Below are 21,706 nucleotides of genomic sequence, written 5' to 3'. Positions count from 1 at the left end.
TAGAAAAAATAGACTTGCTGCCCTAGAAAAGATTCATTTAACATAACATATCAAGTATACAATGCAGCTTGATTTACAGGTGCACCTATTAACCAGTAATAATGTTGACTGAAGAAGTAAAATATGATGAATAAAGATGGGCCAAAACTCTGGGGCTTGATTTGCAATTTTACAGTTGCACAGAATTTAGACTTCGGCGTCTTAATTTGCTGCAAAGCACAAATAGCGAAATCTGGCAACAGATTAACCAATAACACATTGGTCTTAAGGGGGGAACTCTTTTCACTAACTGCAAGCATCGTAGCAAACAAGAGCAAAATAGATGGTAGTCAGTGGCACGTTACATTATCTCCATTCAGGTGTGCGCCTTTTTCTTCTTCTGCAGCGCTAAAGCTTGCTGCTTCCCAGAGAAAATAACTCAACGCTGACAGACTAGGCAGATCTGGCATCAACAGCACAGTTTTACAGGTAAGAGCATGAGCAGGTGGGCATCTAGGAGCAGTAAAGGTAAAGGTAAGGTAAAGGACCCCTAGACGGTTAAGTCCAGTCAAAGGCGACTATGGGGTTGCAGAGCTCATCTTGCTTTCAAGCTGAGGGAGAATTCCTTCATAATCTAAATGCCTAGCTAAATAAAAATATATGTAGCCTTTTCTTAAATATTGCTGCAGTGTATATATGAAGCTCTTTGTTCCTGCATGCTAATGCTGAGATCCTATGTCGTATTCAACAAAGTGTTATATCTCGCACACCTGACTGGGTTTCCCCAGTCACTCTGGGCGGCTTCCAATAAAATATTAAAATACAATAGTCCTTAAATATTAAAAGCTTCCCTAAACAGGGCTGCTTTCAGATGTCTTCTAAAAGTCAGGTAGTTGTTTATTTCCTTGAGATCTGGTGGGAGGGCATTCCACAGGGCGGGTGCCACTACCAAAAAGGCCCTCTGCCTGGTTCCCTGCAACTTCACTTCTTGCAGCGAGGGAACCGCCAGAAGGCCCTCAGCACTGGACCTCAGTGTCCGGGCAGAACAATGCAACAGAACAATCACCTGCTCTCCTCTCCCTGTGCACCTCCTAAATCTGTTCCAGGGGTCCCCCCAACTCTCCAAAGCAGATTTGGAGGTGGAACATGCAGGTGGAAGAGACAGGGGACAACCCACTGAGCTAGTGCAATTTTGCAGTTGAATACTGTACTGCCTACTGTTTCTAAGCCAATGTACATTGTTCTTTTCTTCTTTTTTTCTCAGCCAGCAAAATCTAAGGTATACTTAACACAGCATTGGGTGAAGCTGACTGTATCTCTGTCTCTAACACTGGGTATAGTGGTAGTTATTGTTTTAATAAAATCCAGACCTTTATGTGGTTACGAAAATATTTTGAAAATATTTCAGACAGTATGGTTGCATACTGCAATACTAATAGATGTGTGGTTGTTTGTGTTCTGAATTACACCCAGTGCATGTCATGTTCCTAAAACAGCAAAGTGAAGAATAAGAAGAAAGGAAGCATGCTTTGTAAGTCTGTCTTGGATCCATTGCTGTAGAGCTTCAGAACTGGTCCTGAGACTGAAACTGCCTTGGTCACCATGGCTGATGACATTTATTGAGAGAGATATGGGGAAACCTTGCTTATTCTCCTTGAACTCTCAGTGGATTTTGATACTGTTGATACTGTTGACCATAGTACCCTTCTGGAGCATCTCAAGGGGTTTGGGGGAGCTGTGCTTCAGTGGTCCCACTCCTACCTCCAGGGATTTCTCCAAAAAGCAGTCATGGGAGGCTACTGCAGCCCCATGGGAGTTGTTGGCAAAGGCTGCTCAAGTCTCTACATGTGTTGTCTACTATGTAAATATTCTGTGTGCAAATGTCAGGTGGGATCAGATAGCATTGACAGTCATGCAAGATCCCCCAATTCAAAAAGTCCCACTCCATTTTGAGTACAGCCCTATCTCCACACTTGAGTTTGCCTCTATTGCTAGCCATCCCTCCTTCAATGGCAGATTTAGGAAAACACTACTGGTTTGGTCACACTGGGTGCCAAGCCTTGGGGGCGCTTCAACTATGATGTCCAACGGAAGGCGAGAAATGTGTGTGTGTGTGTGTGTGTGAGAGAGAGAGAGAGAGAGAGAGAGAGAGAGAGAGAGAGAGATTTTGGCATCACAGAGGGCGCCGCTGAAATTTGAGGTACCAAGGTCTGCCGCTACCTAATTTTCCTCCCCCTCCCCAATAAAAAACAACTTTTATTTTGAAAAAGGTTACTCATGGCATCAACAAAAGAGCTGTGTTTAAGTGCACAATCGCTGGCATTATTTTCCATTGGGAAGCAGGGATTCTAGGAAAAAAAACACCACTCACTTTTTCTAGTACAGTGGTACCTCAGGTTAAGTACTTAATTCGTTCCGGAGGTCCATTCTTAACCTGAAACTGTCCTTAACCTGAAGCACCACTTTAGCTAATGGGGCCTCCTGCTGCCGCGCCGCCGGAGCACGATTTCTGTTCTCATCCTAAAGCAAAGTTCTTAACCCGAGGTACCATTTCTGGGTTAGCGGAGTCTGTAACCTGAAGCGTATGTAACCCAAGGTACCACTGTATTTAAAATGAAAGTTTGGTTTTTTAAAAAAATCTTTTGAGACAACCTATGTACTTTGTGAGTCTGTCTGTCACTGGAGGTGGGGCAGGCCAGTATATGGAATCCCTTGTTCCTACTTAGAGATGGGAAGGCCTGGAAAAAACCCGGAAAAATTGGAAAGTAACCAGTTTCCCCCTTGTTTTTCCCAAAGCTGTTTTTTTTTCAGAAAAATGGCGGTGGGGGGGACGGGACTGGGTGGAATAATCAAACTATATCAAACTGTTTTCTTCAGTTTTTCCAGGGGGAAAACAGCTTTGGAAAAAGACAGAAAAAAAGGTGTGTCCCCCCCTGGGATTTTTCCAGGCCTTGCCATCTCTATTCCTACTCTTTTAGATTCCTTCCAGCAAATGCAATGTCTCCAGAAGACTAGAAAATCATTGGGTTGATTAACATAGTCTACTGCTGCAGCAGATATGTGCAGCACATTGTCCCGCCATGTAGATTTATAATTCCTTGTCCCCTCACCCCCTATCAAGATCCTGATTTGCTGCTATTATTCATATTTCTATTCCACACCCCAGATTCACTTCCACCTGCAGCTTGCTGCTGTTGCTGTGATCCTTTGCCTATTGCTTGTACCGCTCTTGCTTCCTAATACTGTAGTATGAAGACTTTCCTTCCTCTCCACCTACTTCCTCACTACCTACTTATATCTCCCTCTCTCTCTCACTCTCCCTCTCTCTCTCTCTCTCTCTCTCTCTCTCTCTCTCTCTCTCTCTCACACACACACACACACACACAGAGCACATAGACAAAACAAATCTACTCATGGGGGGGGGGATCATGTAAATTCACCTAAAGATTATGCATAGCAAATATGAGCCGTAATCTCTCGCCTTCTCTCCCTGATATGACAGCATGGAACTAACCGGCGCCATCACTGTGCATGAGGTTTAAAACTTGTGATTTCCCCAAATCTGTGTTCTGAAATGCTCCAGCCCTGGGAGGGCAGAACAACATGGTCCCCCCCCCTTAACATAGATCAGTTTTGCCACACATACATGTAATAACACATGAACCCATTCTGCAATAATTATTACAACAAAACATTCTAGCAGTCTTCCCTTGAGTGTTTTTCTTTTGTTAGCATTACCCAAAGCAGCTTCTGCCTATGACAATATACTTTACACAGTCTGAAGGTGAAATGAAATCCTTCTTTTTAGAAATGTGTTTGGAAAAGTTGTTTCAGATCTCCAATAAATGAATGTGTATGGCATCTTTTAAAAAAATGCAAATAAGTATTTTTTGAAACAGAAATGGGAAAGTTCTTTTGCGTTGGCAAAAGAGCAACAAAAACAGGACAAAACAGGAGTGGGGAACTTTTGACCCTCCATCTGTTGCTGCGCTACATTCTTGACCATTGGCCATGCTGGCCGGGAATGATGGGAGACAGAGAACAGTAATATCTGGAGGGTCACAGGTTACTCACAACAGAGGTATAAGTTCTAGTTTGAATCCAAGAAGGCTGAAGGCTTAAACTCAGGCCTTGGCAAAGCACTGGAAACAGAACTGAATTGTGCAAAAAGTAATTATTTGTAAGTTGTGAGAGTGTATAAACTCACAGTGTTTATGGAGATAGTCCTCTTTTGTTCTTTAAAAATATTTAGCCTGCACATATTTGGGTTTGAAGCACCCACAAAACACACACACACACACAATTTCCATTCTGTGAGCACTGATATGTTTCTCCTGGGCACTACTGACACCTCTCTTCCCCAGTTTGATGCTCAACAGTGTGAAGAGGGCATTTGCACATCTTTTTGCTCAAAGAAGGAAGTCCTAACATGTGGGTCGGCAAACTAAGGCCTGGGGGTCAGATCCGGCCCAATCGCCTTCTAAATCCGGCCCACAGACGGTCCGGGAATCAGTGTGTTTTTACATGAGTAGAATGTGTGCTTTTATTTTAAATGCATCTCTGGGTTATTTGTGGGGCATAGGAATTCGTTCATTCTCCCCCCCTCAAATATAGTCCGGCCCCCCACAAGGTCTGAGGGACAGTGGACCGGCCCCCTGCTGAAAAAGTCTGCTGACCCCTGGACCTAACAGGTGAACACACATGGAACTTTTTCCACAGCAAGATGGCTTGAGACTTAAACCCAGGGCTTGCTGTCGGAAGCTGTGTGAGGAGTGTCATGGGACAGATGATTTGGGGGCAGCCAGGCTTTTGCCATTTCCACTCCTTCAGTTAGTGCCAAATGCAAATACGATATCCAGATCATTTTGTCACTGCCCTTAATGGGAACTTAATTTCTTAGACTTCTGTTTAAACACAGATTAGCGTTTCTGCCAGGCCAAGAGCAAATGCAAAGTTGACATTCTAATTAATAAAATATAGATCACAAAGCAATGACTAGTTCTGTCTTCCAATAAAACAATGCCCCTTCATTAACGTTCAGTGCAATCCTATGTATGTGTAATCAAGAAGTAAGTTTCAGAAGGCTAGGTGACAGAAACTTTGTGTGTGCATGTAATCTGGGAATATATAAACCTGCATACCATTCAAAGTGAAACTGCAGGTTCCCTGCCCCCACATTATATTAACCCCTTGATTAAACATGCAGGTGACACTTCAACAACTAGCTTTGATCTTTTTTTGGACAGCATTCCTCAACATTAAACTCAGTTCCAAAGCTCCAGCAGAATGAAGAAAGTCTCTGCAGATTATAATGCACATATGGATGTGAACTGGCCACATAAACAGAGGTGGATTGGCCACTGTTTGTGATGCACAAGGCTGCGTGCACCTTGCTTCAGGTAGAGCTTGGAGATTTTGATTGCACTACAAGCCTCCAGGGCCCCTTTGCCTGCTACTACCTTGACAATTACTCTACCGGTGCAAAACTGTGCTGTGATTTTCAATGTACGTTAATGCATCGTATGGTCACCAACTTTAGCTCAACGACATTCAGAATGATTCCACTATGATGTGCCAGTGTATTGACAACCGAGGAATTATTCAACCCAGGAGGAATAAGACCAGCACAGAGAAAACTCTCACCCCAGTCTCCTAAATCCTGAATTCCTTGAATTGTTTCTTTTCCTGTATGTTGTGGTGTGCTTTCTGACTGTGGCACTGTTAGTGGGCGGTTCCCTAGACTGAATGGGTGGGGTTCAACCTGCTCTGGAAGGAGCTGAACTCTTACATGGGAGCAGGTGTGCAGCTTGGGGGCAGAAAGCTAATTGTTGCTGATCAAATGTTGGGCTGTTACTCGTTCTTTTTACATTGTTGTGGTTTTATGTATTTTAACAAAATATATACACTTTCGCTAAAGGCCCAGGGATAAGCTACATAAAGAGGGAAGGGGGAAATCATTGTCAGCTTCAATCAATAATCTTGTCTTACCAAGTGTGTTTCCAGGTAGAGCTTAAGGCTGTCTGTCTCTGCTTTAGGAGGAGTCCAGTTCTCTGTTGTTTCCATGGCTTCATTCAACCAGTGGATGAATTCGTCTAGCTTGCTTACAAATCCCTTCCACAAAAAGAAAAGGGGTGGGGGGGGGGACAATGGCATGGCTGTTAGTAAAATGACAATCAGGTAAAAACAATAATGTTATGTCTTTATTTTAATTAAAGGAATATGGCACTGCTCTGAACGTAGCAACTAGCTACACTAAAAGAATGTGGCAGTTCTTGCTTATGAAGATGGAAGAAGGTTGGGCATAGCATCTGCCGGCCTGGTTTGCACATCAACACTAAGTAAAATCATGGCATAGTACAAACACACAAAAATAAGAAACTGAAAATCTGACATTGGCAGATCTGTCCATCTCTCAGTCAAGAACTGCCTTCTCCCGGATGCTGGGTTCTAGCCCCCATCTTCCCCAGCCAGCATGGCTAATAGTGTGCTGGTGGGCCACAGGTTCCCCCTTCCTTATCCAGGTGTTTGTATTTCATCAAATATTTGAACTCTTTTGCGCTTTCTTCCTGCTGGTATAACTGGTTTTAGCTTTGCTGTAGTTTTTACATTCTCAGTTCTTCTGGGCGTGTGTGTGTGTGTGTGTGTGTGTGTGTGATTTTATGGAAATACTTTTGTATTTGCTTTTAAATATGTGGCAAGTTGCTTTAAGGGTTCCTCTAGCTGAAGGATAATGAATAAATTAGCAAAAGCAAATAAAGATACTGTAGAAGCTTCAGTGGGAGAACAAAGGGAAGGTTTTTGCAGAAGTCCTTGTTGCTGAACTTCCCGAGGTAAGTGTTGTGTTTGTAAAAGATTTAAGACAATTGCCCTGATCCAGCCCTGCATGGGTGTAGCTAACATCACCCTTCATGCACAGCCTTATAAAATAAGGGAACCATCTTATGCTGAGTCAGACCATTGAGCCAGCTTCCTCAGTATAGTCTACATCACAAAGAGGAAACCTGTGGCCATCGAGGGTATTGGCCTAGATTTCCCATCAGTCACAACCGTGAGTATGTCCAGTGATCAGGAATGGTGGGGAGTTGTGGTCCAACAAACTCTGAAGGGCCAGAGGTTTCCCACCCCTGATGTATACTGACTGGCATCAGCTCTCCATGTCTTCAGACAATAGTGCCCACCCTTTTCCCAGTCCTTCCTGGAGAGGCTGGGGATTGCACTTGTATCTTCTGTGTGCAAAAACACATGCTCTGCCACTGAAATACGGCAATGTTCCCTCACTAACGCTTTGGATGGGAAACTGAAAGAGGGGACAGACAGATTGAATCAAGCCCCTTCTTCCCCTTCCAAATAATTTGTCAGTGCAACGGTCGCTTCTTTTGCAATGCTACACACATGCGGTCCCAGCTACTGGGCTGCTTGGCAGAATCACACAAAACGCAGCAGCTGTTTTGTGTCTATGGCTCTCGATCTGTGAGCCAAGAGCTGCTTCTCATCAGTGCATATGACTTCTAGATAGATCAGGGACAAGTGATGAGAAGGAAGTACGGTCACAATCTAGGAATGTGAAAACTCTGTGAAATATCCTGCAAAGTTATTCCTAACAACAGCAGTAAAAAGGATAGTTACGTTCAACATATAAATATTTTATACCGCATGATCTTATTTAAAAGCATCCTAACACCAGCAATTTATATCTCATTTTCTTGCATATGCATAGCCACAAAATGACATAACGAAAAACAGTGATAGAGAATATTTAACCTGTGATATTGAGACATATGCACTAATATGGCACAAAGAGGTGACAAGTGTAACTCATCTGTAAAAAAATAACGTAATTGTTCCCCTTGCAATGACACTTTACAAAGCAGACATGCTTCTGGTAAACAACAGTCAAGGATAAGATAAAATATAGAAGTAGTGGCATAAGAAGAGGTGGCTATCCCTGCTTCCAGAAAAAGGCCCTTTTCTGGTGTAAAGCACAAATCACTATAATCCCACTATTTTTCAGATGATGTCTGTAAAATTTTATGGAGACTGTTCAAAAGAAAACAACTGTAGAGATTGAAAATTATTTAGAATACTAAAAGCCTGACACTGAAATTACTGTCAGAAGATAGATAACACTGTCCAGTTCCTAAATCCCATTATTCAAGCAGACAGCACCACCTGGAGGCTAAAGTGCAGTATACCAGGTATTGCCAGCAGTTATTTCAGACAAAGGTGTTTTATGATAACACACGATAGAGCATTCTTCTAGTGATCTTCTAGTGCCAATATGGATGGCCTTTCGGCACTTATTACAAACATACCTGTGCTCCCAGGCTCCTGCAGGTACTGATTTTTCAACTGGCTGGTTATTGACTTCAACCCTGCTCTGGGCTTTCAGCTACATTTCATTTATTGTAATTTTAATGTCAATGTTTGTACTTTTAAAATTGCTGTTCACCACCTGATGTGAAAGGTGTTGCAGGAATGCCTTAATAAATAAAACAGAACCCCACCTCCCCGTATCGGTCCAACTTTCGCTTGTTCCCGGCCCAGGTGTGGTAAGAGTCAACAACTGATGCTGACTACATCAGAAATACGTGACCTCGGCAAACACAGTAAATTTGGAGCAACCGCTGTTGTTGGTTTCAAAATAGGTATCTCACCTCTGCTCATGCTTGGAATGACAATAATCATAATTTAAGGGGCTAGCATTGTTGGATGCTTGTATCCATCTGTCCTGGGAGACAATGGAAAAGTGCACCTTCGGGGGTGAATTGCAATATTTCTTTCCAGGTATAGTCTAATAATGACTTCTCTACCCAATATGACTGGGTTATGGCTGGGATGGCTCAAGTTGGTAGAGAATGAGACTCTTAATCTCTGGGTCACAGGTTCAAGCCCCACGTTAGGCAAAAAATTACTGCATTGCAGGGAATTGGAACTAGATGCCTCTCGTAAAGGTAAAGGGTAAAGGGACCCCTGACCATTAGGTCCAGTCGTGGCCGACTCTGGGGTTGCAGCGTTCATCTCGCTTTATTGGCCGAGGGAGCCGGCGTACAGCTTCCGGGTCATGTGGCCAGCATGACTAAGCCACTTCTAGCGAACCAGAGCAGCGCACGGAAATGCTGTTCACCTTCCCGCCGGAGAGGTACCTATTTATCTACTTGCACTTTGATGTGCTTTCAAACTGCTAGGTGGGCAGGAGCAGGGACAGAGCAACAGGAGATCACCCCGTAGCGGGGTTTCGAACCGCCGACCTTCTGATCGGCAAGCCCTAGGGTCTGTAGTTTAACCCACAGCGCCACCCGTGTCCCTGTTAGATGCCTCTCGTACTCCCTTCCAACTCTACAGTTCTTAAATTCTATGGTCCAAGTGCAACTAAGATCTATTGCTTTGATCTTCCCACTCTATGTGATTAGTGGGTATGAGTCTGTTGCCTCTCCCCATCCCCATTATCATTCCTACAGCCCTACATGGGTTGGTTGCTGCAGTGGAGAGTTTTTTCTAGTCCAGTAAGTTCCCATAAGATTTGGAACCCTAGAAAATCAGAGTTCTAAATCATGCAGGGAGTATAGCAGGCTCTCTGATGCAGAGGTTCAGCCCCACAAGACGCGTGTGGTGGGACTGGTTCAATGGCTTCACTCCTTTTTGCCTTTGCCTTCTTCCTGATGGTAAACAAGGAGTGGGAAACATCTGAATAGGGCTTAAGTCTACCTGTGGCTGAAATAACCACATACCCTTCCCCTTATTCACCCTGTCTCACTTCTCTTCCTGCCTCTGTTCTCTGCATTGCCTCTAGTTCTAGACTGTAAGCTCTACGATTCTATGATTCTCCAATGGTGTGCTGTATGAGGCTGATGGAAGTTATAGTCCAAAACATCTGGAGGGCATCAGGTTGGCAAAGGCAGTGGTAGCCAGTGTTAGATATAACAGTGGGTGAGAAGGGATCATAGAATTGTTGGAAGGGACCATGAGGGTATGTATGTATGTATGTATGTATGTATGTATGTAATATACCGCCCTATACCCGCAGGTCTCAGGGCGGTTCGCAATCTAATCCATCCCTCCTGAAATGAACGAATCTTTCACCCAATGTGAGGCTCAAACCCACAACTCTAATATTAAGAGTCTCATGCTCTACCAACCGAGCGATCCCTCATACCCCCTGTGAAAATTACCAGAAACAAGCAGCTCCAGAATAGAATAAAAATGTATACCAGCTCTGAGAAGGTTGCTCTGTGGGCAGTATCTACCATTTTTCACTCCATATTCTGAATTTACTTCCATCCCAAAGTATGTTTATTTTGGACTAGATGCGAGCAATGTATTTGAATGGGATGCTGTACTAAGGAATATGACATAGGAACTACCCTGTGATACTAAATAATTTGCTAGATTTTTGGTGGTTATTATTTCCAAAAATTGGAAGAAGAAAAAACCTGAAAAGGGTTGCTTGATACTTGATTTTGGGAAGATCCATCAGAGAGTGCTCAGATTCATATTATTCTCGGCAACAACTAGCTGCTGTAGCCAATAAGCAATGACCGTGCATGCCTGGACTGACCCTTAGATTCCAACCAAAGAGGCCATTAAGAATAGACGGTTCTGATAACAGCTTTCTGTCTTGAATTCCTTCATGTTTTGGTGTGTGTTAGGGATGAGCCGAAAACAGGAAGCCCTTTTCAAAGTGAAAAAACCTCCCTTTCAGTGATTAATCAATTGCCTCGTCAAAAGGAGGCAATTGTGTTCCGTCTATAGTTATGTGGCCATACTGACTCTGAGGAATGTGTTTGTGCCCCTGCTCAGCCATTACATTCAACAGATCCCCCCCCCCCAAGCTAGTTATTATCTTTCAATTTAATCCACCCCACATGATAGCTGTGAGGCTAAAAAAAGGGGCGAGGAAGAAATGGGATCACAGCCTTCAATCTGATAAATTAAAAACAATCAAATAGTCTGGAATTATGAAGCCAGATACAACTAACCAAACCACGGTTGGAATTTGGTATGGATACCGTTTGAGCAGTTATGGCTGGGAAATGAATGAATCAATGAACGAACGAATGAATAAAGAAGTTAAAACTGTTTTCGAAATCTAACTTCATTTCCTGAGTTCACATGTGGCGTTCTGCCTGTTTTTCCTCAAAAGTGTTTCATGACTTCAATCAGGATGCTCTCATGCTGGTTGAAATTAGTCCCACTGCACTCAACTGAGCTATTTGGACCTGATTTAAAAACAACAGAACAAATATGTGAAAGAGATGCAACAGCACCAGTTGGCCTCAAGAGGGTGCCAAGTAGCCACGTCTGAGAAGGATATTAAATGCAGTAGCAGCAAATGCAAAAGAGCAGAAAACAACCTCCCCTACGTTTTGCTACATCAACTCCCAAGCATCACTATGGAAAAGCATTAGAAAAATGTGAGATGGGGATGGCCCACAATGTATTTGTGGATCAGCCTTAAATATCTCAATATGCAGCTATTTAAGAGTAATAGCTGTCAGAGAAAATAGATGTCAGAGAAAACAGAAGCGGAAGGCTACTCGTGTTTGCTTATTTGTCCTATGTCTGGAATGGAAATCAATCCAGTGAATGCTATTGGTATTTCCTGTGTTGCGGCTTTCCACCCACAAACAATACAGAATTGATTACATTTCCCCCTCCGTTGGCATTGTGTGTCCTTTGCACTGAAATGAATGGGGTGGAATTATGTAAAGACAACAGCATTTGCATGGTTAATTACCTAAGTGAGATGGATAAGGAAGTTTTTGGCAGAAGACAAACTGCAGCGGAACAGAAGCAGCGCTGCATGCAACAAAAACAAAGCACCTTCTTACATCCCTAATCATGCCAGAGATTGTGCATTATGTTGTACCGTTTACAAACACTTTATTCTTTCATTGCAGGGATGAATGGATCAGTTTACTTCCAGTTCCTGTCAATTTCATGTGTGTTCCTTCACATATCTGTCCTGTCCTGTACTGTATAAACGTGTGTGTGTGTGTGTGTGTGTGTGTGTGTATACATATCTATCTATCGATTGATTGATCGATAGATAGATAGATATAATTTGCATGAAAATTTGTGAATGCACTTGAACTCATATATTTTGATGTATTTTCAATGGGGTGTATATCATTGGACATATATTGCTGTTAGCTGCTTTAGGCATCTCCATTTTGAAATGGTATAAAAAGGAAGCAAAAATGCATTTATAACTTCTTGACACTCTTGGTACTTGCCCACCCCTCACCAACCTTTGTTTCCAGCTGCAGGAAAAAAAATAAATGAAGCGGTATAGATGTAAACACTGTTGATTTCTTCCTTACCTCCATTTTTTCCCATATAATTTCATAATTATCCTGATCTTGTATATCCTGCATCAGCTGTTGAATTAAAGCCGATTTATTTGTGGCAGACAAGTCATTTTTATCGGCGGGCTGAGTGACTGACGGCTTTCGTGGCCTCTCTTCCAGGTATTTTTTGATGCTTGGTGAGGATGTGCAAAGCTCTTCATCTGACAGAATGTCACTAAGAGGCCCCGATTCAATGCTGTCCCCTACCGAGGAGATTATGTCACTCGAAGAGCTGGGTGAAACTCTGCCTAACCTTTTGTGCTTCTTTTTGATCTGATAGGTCGGGTAAAGCTCAGAGTCCGAGTTCATTTCAGAGAGTTCCCAGTCGTCAATGTTTTGAATGGTCTCCGCTTGAGGTTTCTGAGGAAGCAGTTTTGTCAAATTTTCTAATTTCAAAGCTAACACTTCAGTCTGTTTGAGGTGTGAGGGAAGCGCTAAGTATTCATCAGAACCATACCAGGCATCAGCAACTTTGCTGTCCGTATTGACGTAACTCGGTGAAGATGAATGGGCCTTTTTGCCCTGACTGGGAAGAACGGGAGATGAGGACACCGCAGAATCTGAACCAGCTGAAGAGCCACTCACTTGGCTATGAGCAGGTGAAGCAGAGTGATCTCTTTCACTGCAATACTGGCCATTCAGTTCTTGCCGTTTACAAGGATCAGAAGACGCAGAGGTCGAATCACTTTCGGTTCCTTCTATGGACTGCAAGCTACCAAAGGGAATTCCATTTTGCAAAGCAGCGAGGCCTCTTTTCGCCAAATGATTCGTCGACGCAGCATCGGATCCAATCCTCGATATCCTGCACGATGCCACCTCCTCGGGAATGTCGTGGGACTTTTTGCATCGCAGCTTCTCCCTTCTAGTGTTGTCACTGGGCTTCCCCAGGCCAATGGAATTTTCCTTCAGGTGGTTTTGAATTGTGTACTTGAGATTCTGATCACTTATGTTGTGTAAGCAATCACACGACTGGCTGATGGAAGAGGGGCAGTTGTTGTACGCCGCTTGCAAAGCCAGGCAAAGTTTGGATCTGTCTGGTGGATCCAACAGCGAGGGTGTGCTCCTGCTCATTTCAGTCTTAAACATCAGGGAGATCTGGTTTTTTATATCATTGATCACCATATCCGTTCTAAATATGTCTTCCTTTAGAAACAAACCGCGTTTGGGCACAGTGGGTTGTGTAGGAGAATCCTCGTTGTAGTCAAAGCAGTCTCTAATTGATCTCTTGGGAGTGGAGTTTTCGCTATGAGGATGCTGTTGGCTTTTTGCACCGTCGGAGGTTAATGGATCGAGCTCCTGTTTTACTAATTCAAAGACAGTCTTGCCATCAAGTGAGTTCACAGCATCCTCTGGGCCCGATACTTTACAAAGAGGCAAGTTCCCAGAAATATGAGAGAGTGAAAGTTCAGGGGACAGAGTCGATGATGGTTTGTAACTTTGGCCTTCCTCCTGGTGGTCTGTTGACATGGGTAAATGGATTTCTTTTGCATTAATGGTTTCACTGCATTTGGAAGCAATCGAATCAGTTGCTACTGCCAGTAATCCAACACTTCTGATAAGCTCTGGGAAATCTTTTTCCATTTCACTGCAGCTCCAAGACTCAAATGGTTTTACTTTAGCCTGACCGGAGGTCATGTCACCAAGCGCACCAAGAAAGTCTTCGCTGGGGCTGTAGTCAGATAGTTCAAATGCAGTAATTCCACAATCCAGCGACAAGTAATTCTGAGAACATTTGATGGTTAGCTGTCCTGAGTCATCCACTTCTGTTAAAGAGTCAAGGCGGTCCTGTGACAAAACAGAAATAGGAAAGCTTTTAGTGTGTGTGCGTTATATGCATGCATGTGTGTGTAAATATAGCATCAATCCTATGAGTTTAACACTGATCCCATGAATCACACATCTTCCCACAAAGCATGAAAAAATACAGACTCATGGGCAGTTGCCTTCTGTAATCTTTAGAAATAGTGCATTACTGAATGTTAACAGAAAGCAGCCTTGCCACATTGCTGTGAAATGGGATTAGACTTGTAGTAGAAATTCAACTTTTTCACTTTAGTTTCTGGCTTTCATTTCTTAAAATGTAAGTTTACTAGACATCAAGATTCAGGTCTACTTCACAGGATATGGACATCAATGTTATGTCAGGAAAACAGTACATACATAATTATTATTTCTAATAGTCATAAACTGATCTATACACTTCTAAGATGGTTTCTGAGGAGAATATTATCAGCGGATCACACAAGCCATTCAGGGTCTGCCTATGTAAGCTGGGTCTCAGAACCAGCTCCTCATTCTGAGCAACTCATCTAAGAGAGCAACTGAGACTTCTGGTAGCTTGCCTCACTTGCTGTATTCTCCCAACTTAACTTTGGCACAGCTCTGCCTGTACAGTGATGGACTTGGCTGCTATGGTGCCCTATGTGAGGGCAAAATTTGGCACCCCCACCAGCCCTCGCACCACCTTCCCAAAAGTGGGCAAGGACGCACCTGGTTTTGGGAAGGAGTCGCAAGGGCTCTGGCAGGGTCCTAGACCACTTCTACCACGTTCCCAAAGCTGGGAAAACGCTAACTAGGCTTTGGGAAGGAGATGAGAGGACTCTAAGACCCTGTCAGAGCCCTCATGTCTCCTTCCCAAAGCCCACCACCTTGCTTACTGAGCTCATCTCAGTGCCCTCATCTCAGAGTATGCATACTACTCACAAAGCCCTAAATCCGCCCCTGGCCTGTGGCTTCTTGGATCTAATTTGTATTTCCCAGAATTTGAACGATCTGGGCCTGACCATATCTCTGCTTCTGGCCTTTGGGCATCCTTGGATCTTAGCAGTGCTTTTTCTTCTGGGGGGACACAAGGGTACGCATATGCCTAAACAATTTGTGAATCTAAGTTTGGCCTCATTGAGGGGCAGTATTTCAATATGAGTAGGAAAATGAGAGTACCCCTAAACATATTTTTTTTTAGAAAAAAAGCACTGGATCTTAGAACCTAACACCTGGAACACACATAACAAGACTGTTGTCTGAGGCCTGGGACCAGGGCATGGGAAAAAGAGACAGTGGGTAGATAAGAAGTCCCCAAGTCAGAGTCAAAGAACAAGTTATGTTTTCCACCAGTGTATCATTTTTAAGCGCACTGTGTGTGAGGACCCCAGATATCACGTTGTGACTCCATGCCACATCATTCCAGATCACTGGCAACGTGAAGGAGGAAAGTGAGATTTGTGGAAAGAAATTTGTGGTGAGGAGATAGATCAGACGCCATTCACATGACCAGGAGGGGCTCACCTGGCAGGAAATAGCCCCAGCAATAACATCCCATCAAAGGAATCGTTGCCACTTATCAGGAGGAAGAGGGGCGCAGCAGCAGTAAGGTCAGGGTGGTGCAGGAACACCAGCAGAGCCAATATGAAGCTCCTCCCAGTTTCCTCACACAGTCCTAACCTTGTTACTGCCTTGTTCCTACCTCTCCTAAAGAGCAACGGCGACAGCCCAGTGGCTTTAGTGTGGCTCTGACTCCCCACCCACTGGCAAACCATTCCCACACTCAGCTAACATAATGCATTTTCTGGTCCTAAGCGAATCGAAAATCTCCCAGAACAGGTCTTCTTACGGCCAAAGGTAGCCGTTCAATCAGGCCTGTGAACAGCTTGTCTGAGGCCTGAGCTGGGAGTCTTGTAAGAAAAAAGTTACAAATTCAAACAGCATAAGTCTGGCAGACTGGGGAACGGTGCCAGCTTAGCCCTCTGAGGTATGGGGCAAGTGTACCAGGCTGTCCACCCCCACCCCACCCCCCACTGCATGGGCCTGCATTCAACTAGGAGCTGCAGCAGCTGCAGTACCACAGCATGTGGATTCATGGAAGACAAAAGCCTTCGTGAGCTTTGTTGCCCAGAATCTTCACAAATGGCTTTTGCAAAGAATGCAATGACTCAGGAGAAAAATATGAATATTTGTGTCTGCCAGATCTTGCTCATATCTAGAAAGTAGGTGTGTGGGTTTAGGGACATACTTGGCACAAAAGATCAATTTTTATTCCTCTAGGAAGGTTCATTTTGCCAGTGCTGGCTTAGAGATGCTCCCTGGCAAACTCTCTTTAACCTGCCAGTCACAACCAGATCTGAAGAAGCAGTGGGCAAAAGACAGGTGTAGACAGGAAACAGAGGTGGGTGAGGAAAGGAGTGAGCTTCAGCCTGTCTGCTGGTCTCAATTTCAGAGCCACCCACTCTCTTCAGATCGCCTTCTTCGGTGAGAAGCCATTGTTATTTTTAGCACATTTACTAAGCCTCTGAAGGAAAGTTGTTTAAAAATTGGTAGCTTATAGCAGCAGCAACTAAAATCATTCTGGTAAAATTAAAAAATAATAATGTCAAGGGTCGTAACTAGCTATGCCATGGATAAACTTATTGTACAAAGGGCTTCTGCAAAGGATAGAACAAAGAGTGTGTGAAAACAACTTGGACTTTTAAGTTTGTGCAAGTATTGCGCTCGCAGTTTCCGTGGAATAGAACCAGGCTCTTGTTCATTCACGAGCCAATGAACTATACAGTGTCAAATCTGAAGATGAGTCTCAGCTCGCCAAACTTTTGCCTGGAGACAGGATTTAAATTTTGGGAACTGAACAAGATACATCTTTGATGTTGTCTTAGGAGTTGATCCTGTCAAACCACAGCATCCTTCTAATTCTGCTCCATGCCAGGGAAAATCCAAATCTCTGACTGCAGCCTTAGGCAGCAGCAATTGGCCCTGCCCACATTCTGCCACTGCAGCAAAACATTCAGTTAGTTGGGATCAAGCAGGGAAAGTGCATTTTTAGAATTCCCTGATTAAGAGCTCAGAAAGGGCAGTAGATCGGGGGGAAGGGCCTGTAGCCCTTCAGATGCTTTGGGACTCAAGCTCCCATTGGAAAGGACCCTATGGGTCATCTAGTCCAACCCCTGAAATGCAGGAATATGCAGCTGTCCCATACGGGGATCAAACCTGCAACCTTGGAGTTATCAGCACTACGCTCTAACCAACTATCCATGCCAGGGATGACAGGAGATGAGGTCCCCAGCAACATCTGGAGGGCCACAGGTCCCCTATCCCTGCCTTAGCTGATACTCAGGTGATTCTTACTCTTTTGGTAGTATCTTTGGAGGCAGCCTCTTCTGCTTTCTGCACACATCACCCCAGCCAGCACCACGCAAGGGTCACAGGAAGAAGAGAAGAAGAGTTTGGATTTGATATCCCGCCTTTCACTCCCCTTCAGGAGTCTAAAAGCGGCTAACAATCTCCTTTCCCTTCCTCCCCCACAACAAACACTCTGTGAGGTGAGTGGGGCTGAGAGACTTCAAAGAAGTGTGACTGGCCCAAGGTCACCCAGCAGCTGCATGTGGAGGAGTGGAGACACGAACCCGGTTCCCCAGGTTACGAGACTACCACTCTTAACCACTACACCACACTGGCTGCCTCCTGGCCCATATAGCTCAGCAATAGTTGCATTGGTTGGCTGTGGCTCCCTAGGATTTCAAAAAGGTGACATTCTCAGTCCTACCTGGAAATCCCAGGGATTGAATCTGGGACCTTCTGCAGGTAAAGCAAATGCACTATCAACTATTAAACATGAAGATTGCCACAAGGAAGCCACCAAGAAGCCCTCCTTTAATTCCCTTTGGGCACCCTGTGGCCCTTGTCTGCCAGAGCCAGTACAGAATCAGATCTCCATCATACCATCTAAAATCTTCCTTTACTTGGCAGCATTTCCAATGATCTATAGATCATTGTGTCTCTGCATACAGCCTACATCCCCCCACAAACTCATAACAATATTTTTCTTATCATGAAAATTCATCAGCATCTTAGCGTGTGTGTTTCTCCTAACATGCATAATTTTCTACGTAATTTTGCCTGATACACACTTTTTTTTTGCAAAGCAATTTTCTCCTAATATAATGAATTTGTTTGTGTTATTTTCACTAACATGCCTTTGTAGGCAAACTTTATCCAACTTTATGCATTTCTGTACATGTCAGTGGAAAATGCCACTGCAAAATTCAGTGAAGTGCACATTTTGAAGGGAGACGGTGTTTCCGTACTTGTATGGAAACTTGAATTAGGTAGATTGGCCTTTCAGTGATAAGTGGCTTGAGTTTCTCCCCTGTCCTTCGTCTCCACACTGCAGTCGTCATGTTCAAACTGGCCCTAAGACAACAAGGTCCATGAATAGTGGCAAACTATGCATTGTGGCAGTGAACAGGCAGGCATGGACTGCGCTTGACCCTAAGCACTCCAGGAATTAAGCATATCTAGCTATGGAAGACTGTGGCACAAAACACACTCCATTCCAAATAGATTATACTGATTGAAATGAGACTTACGGACCCCCCTTTTTTAGGATTGCAGGAGATTTCTGCCAATAAGGCATGTACATTTGTGCAATCATGGGCCAAATATTAGCTGTAAATCTAAAAGATCCTTCCAGCAGTGGTGCTAAAGTGAACCGATAACTTTCCACTAAAAAAAAAATATTATGATGGATGCATTTGGTCTCTTTGCTAATCACAGAATGTAAGTCATCCACATGCTCTATGTGTCTTTGCCACGTAGGTTATATAGAGGCATCTGCCTTTAGCTCTGTATTCATTTGGTTTTATCCCTGGCACAGCAGCTTCGAAGCAAACATGACAGACCCACACTTTATTTTTGCTAGTTCAGTCATTTTGTATGGATGACTACAGCATTCATTTAAAATTTACTGCATCACACTAAAATTGATTGACAACCCTGGGCAGGAATTAGGTTGAATTGCCTGAACTAAGCAAATTTTGCAGTAGTAGCCGAAGTAACTGTATTCGTTCAAATGAGCTTGAAACACAACTAAGGGGTTAGAGTTCAAAAGGTAAATTCTTACGTTTACTTGCCATACCTCCTTTGTTTCCTCTGAAAAGGCTTGCAGAATATCAGTCTGCCTGGTGTAATTCCCATTGGCATCCTGCAGTCCCTGTAGAATTCTCTCTCGTAGAACCAGGACAGAAACTCGAAGCTGGTGCCAAAGAAGTTGTACTGTATGGATGTCAACAATCACGTTGACGGAGTAAGACAAGAGCTTCAGGGAAAATTCCGTCTCCAGAAGAGCATGGATTTGTTCAACGTGATCAGAGATATCTTCACATATATCCTGTAAAAAAGGCAGGGGAAGAATATTAGCCAAAGTTATACAGTAATTTGATTTTACATTTTAAATTGCAGATTTAATTTTCATAATCTAAAGATTATATATAGCACTCTGTCTGTCTATCTGTCAGGTGGCAGAGGAACCAACCCCCACGGCAGGTTGCCAGGAATGGAAAAGACAAGGAAAAGTTCTTACCATCTGCTTTTTATTCAATATTTACAGAGAGAGGCTTGGGAATGCAGCCTCTTGGAATAATGGCGTTGCCCCGAGTGACTCTCCACCACCTTTTCTCCCACTTCCTCATTCGCCATCTTCTCCCCCACGGGTGGCGCTGAGGGCCCTTTGCTTTTGAGCCCTTTGCACTACTAATTTCAAGGCTCACTGGGTTCTGGGAGAGAGAAGGTCTGGAATGCTTTCTAAAGACACCGTGTCCATCAGCTGTTGGCCTCCTGGTACTTCCTCTTCCTCTCCCATTATTTCCCAACTTTTCCCCTCATCTGCCTCTGAGCTGTGACCTCCATCAAACCCCTGTTGTAATTCTCAACTATCTTCTTCTTCTCTGGAAGGGTCAGGCTGGGGAGGTGGGTCTCCACCATTTTTCCTCTACCCAGTCCTTGATTCTCTCTTTTACGATGCACACATCATCTGAGACCATTTCTGATGCTCCTACAAACTTTCACAAAAGCTATCATCTTTGGCATTGAGAAGGCATTTTCCTATGGGTTGTATTTGAGGGGTGGTGCCTTCACTTCAAGTATATAATCTGGCTTACTTGACTGAACAATCTGTAGCTATTTGCCCTGTGTACCTGAACTCTGCGGCATATTAGGATCTGGATTGCAAGACTGATCTACAGCAGAGCAGGGAGGGGGGAACTTTTCCAACTTGAGGGCCACATTCCCTTCTTGGCAGCCTTCCAGAGGCCACATCATAGTGGTTGATGGGGACAAAATGGGGCAAAAAGAACAACAAATGTGAATTTTGCTTTTACGCAGTAGGCTACTTTCTATACACACTGACACGCTCCGCTTCATCCAGGAAAACAAGAGGCATTATCAGAATTCAAGGACAAGTTTCATGGGTCATGAGTGACTGGGAATGTCGCCCAGACACAGCTCTGAAGTACTGTAATGTCCAGCTGAAGTTTCTGAACTGTATTCAGAGGAATATCTATCCTATAGATATATAAAATACCTCTCAGGAAAGCTAAGTGTTTTATGTTAATTAACTTGGTTGGAGGGTAATTCGGACATTACTTCAGAGCTGTGTACATATGTCTGGGTGACATTCCCAGCCACACCTTCTTCCCATGACCTTACCTCTTACTAGTGCTGCTTTGCACCCTCCTTGAGAGGGCCAGTGTGGTGTAGTGGTTAAGAGTGGTAGATTCGTAATCTGGGGAACTGGGTTTGCGTCTCCGCTCCTCCACATGCAGCTGCTGGGTGACCTTGGGCTAGTCACACTTCTCTGAAGTCTCTCAGCCCCACTCACCCCACAGAGTGTTTGTGGTGGGGGAGGAAGGGAAAGGAGAATGTTAGCCGCTTTGAGACTCCTTCGGGTAGTGATAAAGCGGGATATCAAATCCAAACTCTTCTTCTTCTTCCTTGGCTGTTTTCCCCTGGGCTGAAATTTGTCCCTGAATTCTGATAATGCCTCTTGTTTTCCTGGATGGAGTGGAGCGTGTATGGGTGACATTGGAAAGGCTTTGGAAAACCACACACCCCAATAATAGTAACAGTTGCTACTGGTTGTAGGCCTCACTATGTCATACACACAGCAGGAGTCAACTGGTGTTACACATTAACAGAACAATCGACAGCCTCAGCCTGCTTTCTCTTGAGTTCTTTCATTGCTTCAAGGGTATGCCAAATATCTCAAATATGACCTGACACCAAGTGAGCATTCTCAAGAATGAAAAGAGGGAAACAGGAGGCAAAACTTCCATTACATTTCCTATGCAATGTTTAATGGAAGAGCATTTAGGTTCAAAAGGGTAATCTATTTCAAATACAGTACAAAGAAAGCAACACTTATTTCCAGAAATCAACCAATACCAATGTTGTATCTCAGTCACTACTGGAATCTAACTATAGCGAGAATCTCAAGAACATCTGAGATCATTCTACATGTAATATCATGAATCCAATACACTACATTTAAAAGAGGAATTAACCACCACTGGTCATTGTCACAATATCTATATTGTTATGAGTTTGTAGGTGCCAGG

The 21,706-nt window shown here is 43.8% G+C and overlaps 1 protein-coding gene across 6 annotated transcripts in view; it reads right to left on the bottom strand.

Annotated features, from left to right (window-relative positions):
* AKAP6 (A-kinase anchoring protein 6) overlaps positions 1–21,706 on the bottom strand; it is a 239,895-nt gene that overhangs the window by 150,348 nt on the left and 67,841 nt on the right. For 3 of the 6 annotated variants that reach the window (XM_083608609.1, XM_083608607.1, XM_083608612.1), the window contains 3 exons: positions 19,216–19,482; positions 12,300–14,111; positions 5,968–6,090 (listed from right to left, as the gene is read on the bottom strand). In XM_083608609.1, the coding sequence (XP_083464735.1) occupies positions 5,968–6,090; positions 12,300–14,111; positions 19,216–19,482 (2,202 nt within the window). The remainder of the gene's footprint in view (positions 1–5,967; positions 6,091–12,299; positions 14,112–19,215; positions 19,483–21,706) is intronic. The other 3 variants (XM_083608610.1, XM_083608608.1, XM_083608611.1) reach the window with 1 other exon arrangement.

The sequence above is a fragment of the Podarcis filfolensis genome (assembly GCF_964270895.1).
Source record: "Podarcis filfolensis genome assembly, chromosome: 1".
Lineage (NCBI taxonomy): Eukaryota > Metazoa > Chordata > Lepidosauria > Squamata > Lacertidae > Podarcis > Podarcis filfolensis.
This window is presented reverse-complemented; position numbering and strand designations above follow the sequence as displayed.